Consider the following 7,705-nt stretch of genomic DNA (forward strand, 5'->3'; position numbering starts at 1 on the left):
AGTAGATACTCAATAAAACTTGTGGATAAAGCTAGGTATGTTTCATTGAGCATTTGCTAGATGTTAAATCTTTTATTGTTGTACACTGTTTCATTTTGTGTTCCTGGGAACTCTATAAGAAAGGTTCTATTATTGTCTCTTTTTTCCACACAAAGAAAACTTCTAAAAGTTATAGCTGGGTGAAAGGCGAAAGGTTCATCTAAGCAGGATGATTCCAGAACCCACACTCTAAAACACTGGTATACAACCCACCATATGCATACCTACGTTAATAATTTAACTCACATGATCTCTCCCTCCAAGGAAACCCTCAACCCCTTCCCTCCGCTTATTAAGGTCCCACCTTCTTTATCCTTCCCGGAACCCCTTGATTACCCTTTAATTACTCCAGCAGGAATTTCATATATATCATTCCTGTAACAGGGATCCCACATATCTGTCTGCCTCTAGAGAGAAATTATACTAACCTTAAGGGTAGCAGAATATCTTAGACATCATTTATTTTAGTGTTCCTTATAGCATCGAGGAAGATAGAGGCACCACTATGTGCCAGGCACTCTCTAGGCACTGGGGACCAAAATATACACAGGACAGTCCATCCAGTCTCACAGAAAGCTCTCAAGTCTTGTGGCATAAACAGATGTTTTAAAAAATGTAACTTCTGCATATTAAGAGAGGCAGAAGAAGAGCAAGGAACCCATTCTTTTTGGAGGAGAAAAGAAAGGATTCCCAGAGTTTATGATCTTTCAGCTCAGCTTCTGGAGGATTAGTAAGTGTTTTCCAGTTGTATAAGAGGGATCCTCATAAGCAGGGAAAGCATGTACCAAAGCATGGCTGCATCAAGACATCCGTGCTGTTCTGGATGAGTGAGGTGTTGACTTGCTAGAATGTAGGGTCCACTCATTCATTTGCTCATCCATTTATCTGACAGATACTTGAGTAAACTTAGAAGGTGTCACGCATTGTACTTTAAATGCAGAGGATTCAAAAGTGAGCAAGAACAGGTAGGATCGCTACCCTCGTGGAGCTTAAAATCCAGTAGGGATTACGGCTGAGAACAAAGCTGTAACAATCACGTGTCCGGCGGGAAGGAGGAAGGGATAGCCAAACATGTGAGGACTCGGGGGAATGGGCTGAGCCAGACTATCAGAGACCTCCAATACCATGCTAGGGAGATGGAAATAGCCCTGCCTCTCTGATAGTTCTCAATCTTGTCCAGCCCCCTCACTGCCCCTGCCTACACTCAGTGCAGGCCACCGTCTCCTCCATGAAAGTATATGACAATCCTCTAAAGAGCCTCTTTGCCTCTCATCCTCCCCCGCCCACCGTCACCCCCAACGCAAACAGAGTGATTTTTCAAATGAGAAGATCATGTTACGTTCTGTGGTAGGCAGAAGTCTAAGAGGGCCCTATGATCTCCATCACTCTGGTGTTTCTCTGGTGATTATGCTATGTTACACAGCAAAAGGAATTCCGCAGATATAGTTAAGGCTACTAATCAGTCAACCTTAAACACAGGGAAATGATCCAGGTGAATCTACCTGATGAAGCGAGCTCTTTAAAAGTAGAGAGTTTTCTCCAGCAAGTAGAAGGGCAAGTCACAGAGACTCAAATTCAAGGTGGTTTCCCAAGGATTCAACATGCTGTCGTTGGCCTGAAGATGAAGAGGGTCACGTGGAAAGGACCTAAGGAGGGCTTGCAGGAGTGGACAGTGAGCTCCAACCAACAGCCAGCAAGGAAACAGGGACCTCCCTCCTCCAACTGCAAGGAACTGGATTCTACCGACCACGTGAGTGAGCTTGGAAATGGATTATTTCCCAGAGCCTCCAGATGAGAGCTCAACCCAGCCAACGCTTTGCCAGAAGGCTTGGGACTCTATGCGCAGGGAAGCCAGCCATCCTATACTGGGTTTTTGACTTCCAGAACTACAAACTAATAACTGCGTGTTATTTTAAGCCACTAAATTTATGGCGATTTGTTCCACAGCAATAAAAAACTAATACACCCCCTGGCTTCTAACCCTCCAATGAAACTCCCACCGTGGACTTGCCACGTCTCGGCATTGAAACCTTATCACAGTCCTATTAGGTGGGTATGTTATTATCATGATTTCACCGATGAAGAAACTGAAGCTTAGAGAGTTGAAATACTTTTCCTAAGCTTACTGAGCTACTAAGTGTCAGGGTTGAGATTTTTTTGCTCAGCCAGTCTGAACTCATAATGCATACCCTGTGGCCTCTCACTACCCTTATGGTAGGTTCAACTCTCTTCCTGATGGACTCCTGTTCACTCATCCAACCTCATTATTTTTTTTTAATGTTATTTATTTTTGAGAGAGAGGTGGGGGTGGGGGGCAGAGGGAGGGAGGGGACATAGGATCCTAAGCAGGGCTCTGTGCTGACAGCAGAGAGACTGATGGGAGGCTCAAACTCACGAACTCATGAGCGAATGACCTGAGCCAAAGTTGGCTGCTTAACCGAGCCCCTAGGTGCCCCTCATCCAACCTCATTCTTTGACACTACTCTCACTTCGGATCCTTGTAGCCGGAGTAACAGCCACACCACCACACTCTCTATTCCTTGACTTTGCACATATGGCTCCTTTTTTTTTTTTTTCAATATATGAAATTTATTGTCAAATTTGTTTCCATACAACACCCAGTGCTCATCCCAAAAGGTGCCCTCCTCAATACCCATCACCCACCCTCTCCTCCCTCCCACCCCCCATCAACCCTCAGTTTGTTCTCAGTTTTTAAGAGTCTCTTATGCTTTGGCTCTCTCCCACTCTAACCTCTTTTTTTTTTTTTTTTCCTTCCCCTCCCCCATGGGTTTCTGTTAAGTTTCTCAGGATCCACCTAAGAGTGAAAACATATGGCATCTGTCTTTCTGTGTATGGCTTATTTCACTTAGCATAACACTCTCCAGTTCCATCCACGTTGCTACAAAGGGCCAGATTTCATTCTTTCTCATTGCCACGTAGTACTCCATTGTGTACATATGGCTCCTTCTGCCTGGGATGCCACCTGCCTCCTCCCTCGGTTTTCTCTTTGGCTGACCTAAATGGTGCTTTTGGCCTTGCTTAAGATGCTATCTCCCCGGGGGGTGCGGGGTGGGGGGGACGTCTTCCTTGGCTCTCCCAGGCTGGGTAGATACTATCCCAGCATTCCCCTAGCACCTCATACCTCCCTTATCAGAGCACAGAAGCCGCTGTGTTCAACACTCCACTCAGCGGGGCTCTTCACTAGATTGTGAGCTCCTTGCCGGCCAAGACTGTGCTTTGTTCATCACCAAAGTCCTAGCACAGTATCTGGAGCCAGTGGGTACTCAATAAATATTTACCAAGTGAATGAATAAAAGTACTTTATTCAGGAGGCAATGGCAGTCATCCAAGGTCTTGACGCAAGGGAGTGACCTTATCAGACCCGTGCTTACAAGGACAAGCTGAGGCCAAGTCTTGCACGCAAAGGACCACCCTCATCAACATCTGAGGATGAAGAAGTTCATTCATATTGTGGTCTTGGACTTCTTGAGCTGGGAAACTTGGCTCTTCTGTCTTCCTGACTACATCTGGATACTGGATACGCCAGAAACCGTCACGGTCATGGCTAGTGTTCTCCTACGGAGGTGGAACATGGAAAACTCGCGACTGGGGTCGAGGGTCTCGAAATCCCACTAGAATTAGGCGCCGCCTGCCAATATGGCTGTGAGGAGCCACCGCAATATGGGGAGCCACGACCCTGTCCATGCGGGGATCCTGGAGCCAGCCTCCGGAGAGCCCACTCAGGCCTAGCCCTCTCTATCTCCACGGAGCGCACAGTCCGCGTACCTCTCCTTAAATATGCAAATATTGCTTCCTGACAAGTAGGGCTGGAAGGCCTTCCGCATTAAAGGCAGCGCTTACTGCTCCCAGCTGGAGGTCAAGTGATGCGGTCAGAAGAGTCTCCAGTTGAGACGCTGCGCGTCTCGGTTTCCTCGTCTGCGCAAAGGGCACTCCCCAGACGACGCGGCCTTGAAGGACCAAGGGGCACCGGGAAAGGTGAGAAAGTCAAGATGCGTACAGGTAGCTCTACACGCAAGGAGAGGAGACAGTGGGCCGAGGGAGAGGCAGCGCAACAGAGCGGCGAGTCCGCGAAAGGGGCCGGGATTCCCGTGGCGGGCAGCGCGAGAGGGGGGCGGACTCGGCTCCCGGGCGCGGCGAGGCAGCGAGGGGCGGGTCCGGACGCCGCGCCTCCCGCGCTCCGGCCGCGGATCTGGGCGCTGGGGGCGGGCGGGGGAGGAGCCACGTGGGGAGGAGCAAAACCTGCAGGCCCCGGGAACCTTGGGCAGAGCCAGAGCGGCGGGAGCCCGATCCCGGGCGCACTGCCCAGGGAGAGCGCGCCGTCCGGGCCGAGCACGGCCTCGGCCATTCCAGCCTGCGTCGGCGCTTGCGTTCGGTGCGCAACCCGGGAGGAGGGCCAGTGCGGACCGGGCGAGTGTCCCAGGCTCCTAAACTGTCCCAGAGCTGCCGGGCTGCCCGCCGTCGCTGCCGCCCCACTGGGGCCCAGCCCGACCCGCCACCTGCGTCCCGGCTGCACCATGGATCCTTCGGAGAAGAAGATATCGGTGTGGATCTGCCAGGAAGAGAAGCTGGTGTCTGGTCTCTCCCGCCGCACCACCTGCTCGGACGTGGTTCGGGTGCTGTTGGAGGACGGCTGCCGGCGGCGACGGAGGCAGCGGCGGGGCCGGCGGCGGGGAACGGCCGGCGACTCTCCAGGCCGGGAGGAGTTTCGGGAACTCCTGGACGAAGACGAGGAGGACGACGACGAGGCGCTGTCGCAGGGCATGCTGTGCGGGCCCCCGCAGTGCTATTGCATCGTGGAAAAGTGGCGGGGCTTTGAGCGCATCCTGCCTAACAAGACGCGCATCTTGCGCCTCTGGGCCGCCTGGGGCGACGAGCAGGAGAATGTGCGCTTCGTGCTGGTGCGCAGCGAGGCGTCACTACCCAACGCGGGTCCCCGCAGCGCCGAGGCGCGCGTTGTGCTCAGTCGCGAGCGCCCCTGCTCGGTTCGGGGCATCCCTGCGCGGCCCAGCCTGGCCATGACCCAGGAGAAGCAGCGGCGGGTCGTGCGCAAGGCCTTCCGCAAGCTGGCCAAGCTCAACCGGCGGCGCCAGCAGCAGCCGTCGTCGCCCTGTTCGTCTACGTCGTCTTCCACCGCCTCGTCCTGCTCGTCGCCGCCGCGGGCCACCGAGAGCGCATCCGTGGAGCGCATGGAGACGCTGGTGCATCTGGTGCTCTCCCAGGACCACACCATTCGTCAGCAGGTGCAGCGGCTCCGGGAGCTGGATCGCGAGATCGATCGCTACGAGGCCAAGGTGCACCTGGACCGCATGAGGCGGCACGGAGTCAACTACGTGCAGGACACCTACTTGGTGGGCGCAGGCATCGAGGTCGACGGGCCCAGCCCGGTAGAGGAGCCCGAGGCGGCGGCGGCGGCGCCCCTGGACGGCGAGGCGCAGGCGGCCGCGCTGGAGGAGCTGGCCCGGCGGTGCGACGACCTGCTGCGGCTGCAGGAGCAGCGGGCCCAGCAGGAGGAGTTGCTGGAGCGCCTCTCAGCCGAGATTCAGGAGGAGCTGAACCAGAGGTGGATGCGGAGGCGCCAGGAGGAGCTCACCGCGCGGGAGGAGCCCCTGGAGCCTGATGGTGGCCTCGACGGCGAGCTGCTGCTGGAGCAGGAGAGGGTCAGGACGCAGCTCAGCACCAGCCTCTACATCGGGCTCCGGCTCAACACGGACCTGGAGGCCGTTAAGTCGGACTTGGATTACAGCCAGCAGCAGTGGGACAGCAAGGAGCGCGAGCTGCAGGGCCTCCTCCAGACTTTGCACACGTTGGAGTTGACGGTGGTCCCCGATGGGACTGTCGGCTCTGGCGGACCCTCCCGGGAACCGCGGCCTCAGGGCTGCGCGGAGATGTGGGTGGACCAGGCCCGCGGACTGGCCAAGAGCTGTCCTGGCAACGACGAGGACTCGGATACCGGGCTGAGCTCCATGCACAGCCAGGACTCGGACTCGGTGCCCGTGTGCGAATCTCTTGTGTAAGAGGTGTAGACCACGCTTCTCCCTTCTTCGAAGAAAGCAGTGGCCTTGGCCGGCTCAGGGACTCGAAACCAGGCAGGGGGTGGGCGGGGGAGCTCCTGCCAGGTAGCATTGCTCTTCGCGGGGCCCGGGGAGGGCTGGCGACACCCGCCCGGCCAGGGAGTGTGGAGGGGGTGCGGAGGCCCAGAGGAGGCAGGCGGGTCTCCATTCCAAGCTGTCTTAGGGGAAGGAAGGAGGGAGGAGGTGAGAACGTCCCGTATTGGAAAACAGTCGCCCCAGGGAAACTGACGTGGTCCGAACCCATTTTCAAAAAAAAGAAAAAGAAAAAGTGTTATGGAGATTTCAGCAATCTTCTGTATGGGAAGGACTGATGGCAGCTAGAACTTTAGTTTGTGGCATAAAGTGCTTTTAAAAGAAACTCTTGGATGAGAAGGAAATTCCTTGAATGTTAATTGTGACTGTGAACGTGTTAAAACTAGCCAAAGAGCGCTGGTCTCAGCCTTGCTTACATCTCTGATAAAACCCACAGGCACCCAAATCCTGGCTCTTTACATTTCTGCAGATTGGGGGATTTACCCATCTGCTACGCTGTTCATCTTTTCTTTTCTTTTTTCTTTTTTTAAGGTTTATTTATTTTTAAGAGAGAGAGAGAGACAGAGACAGAGCATGAGGGGCTAGGGGCAGAAAGAGGGGGAGACACAGAATCCGAAGCAGGCTCCAGGTTCTGAGCTGTCAGCACGGAGCCCGACTTAGGGCTTGAACTCACCAACCGGGAGATCATGACCTGAGTGGAAGTCGAACACTTAACCGATTGAGCCACCCAGGTGCCCCATCTTTTCTTTTCATTCAAAGGCTGAGCTGTATGGAAGCCTAGCCTCGTATTTCCTCCTAGCAAACACAGTATATGGTAAAATAGAATCCTTTCCCTACAATGACCTTTTATTATTACAAAAGCCAAACATAACCCTTTTGAGATGATAGAGAATCCTGGGACACCTAATCCCTGGATACAGCTTAATGTAGGCCCTTGGGGATTTGCTCCTGCAGAGGTACCTGTGCCGTCCTTAATTTTCATTCATGTTGCCGCTTCATCCACTCAATCACTGCTCCTCCAAGAAAACTAGGAGGAAAGTTGCAGAAGCCAAGTTCAGTACAACTAAATTTGCTATTTAATGAGCACGCCGGTTGAAACTAAGACTTGAAAGCCAAGATCTTTGTTAGCATTCAGCTTTTGAACTAAGCTGTGTGATTAAAACCAACCATGACCTCAAGGTGTTTTACCCCCACCCAAGCCAACCTTCAGTATCTTTGGTCAGAGATTAATTAGTTACTTGTCCAAGCCTAAACGGAGAGGGCAAGTATCCAGGCTTACTAGATAAGGCCCCCCAAAGAAAACAAAAGAAGTCAGTCTAATAGTACACCTTGGGTGAGCAGTTTGATTAACCGTGGCACGTAGCCATAGATAAAAGCATACAAAAGTGAGCTCGAAGACAACTCGAATGACTCTGGCTCCTGCCTTTGCAGTCGCCAGGAGATACAAGCACAACACCTCTCTCCTAATAGCCCGGTGACAGAGCCCTGGTGGGGACTCAGGGTAATTGTTGCAGTTATTTCAATGAAAAGTTATCAGTTGT

The 7,705-nt window shown here is 53.3% G+C and overlaps 1 protein-coding gene and 1 long non-coding RNA gene across 2 annotated transcripts; one reads left to right on the forward strand and one right to left on the reverse strand.

Annotated features, from left to right (window-relative positions):
- Positions 1-3,342: 3,342 nt before the first annotated feature.
- LOC131487495 (uncharacterized) lies at positions 3,343-4,235 on the reverse strand. Its single transcript, XR_009249783.1, has 2 exons — positions 3,826-4,235; positions 3,343-3,615 (listed from the first exon to the last, which is right to left on the reverse strand). It is a non-coding gene; the product is annotated as an uncharacterized LOC131487495 (long non-coding RNA).
- Positions 4,236-4,307: 72 nt separating this feature from the next.
- RASSF10 (Ras association domain family member 10) lies at positions 4,308-6,609 on the forward strand. Its single transcript, XM_058688286.1, has one exon. The coding sequence runs from the start codon at positions 4,575-4,577 to the stop codon at positions 6,072-6,074; it is 1,500 nt and encodes a 499-aa protein (XP_058544269.1). The 5' UTR covers positions 4,308-4,574; the 3' UTR covers positions 6,075-6,609.
- Positions 6,610-7,705: the final 1,096 nt, after the last annotated feature.

This window comes from Neofelis nebulosa, chromosome 10, assembly GCF_028018385.1.
Source record: "Neofelis nebulosa isolate mNeoNeb1 chromosome 10, mNeoNeb1.pri, whole genome shotgun sequence".
In the NCBI taxonomy this organism is placed as follows: domain Eukaryota; kingdom Metazoa; phylum Chordata; class Mammalia; order Carnivora; family Felidae; genus Neofelis; species Neofelis nebulosa.

Excerpts from the sequence above, each read along its gene's own strand:
- RASSF10 (XM_058688286.1), top strand. The coding sequence starts at position 4,575 with ATGGATCCTTCGGAGAAGAAGATATCGGTGTGGATCTGCCAGGAAGAG.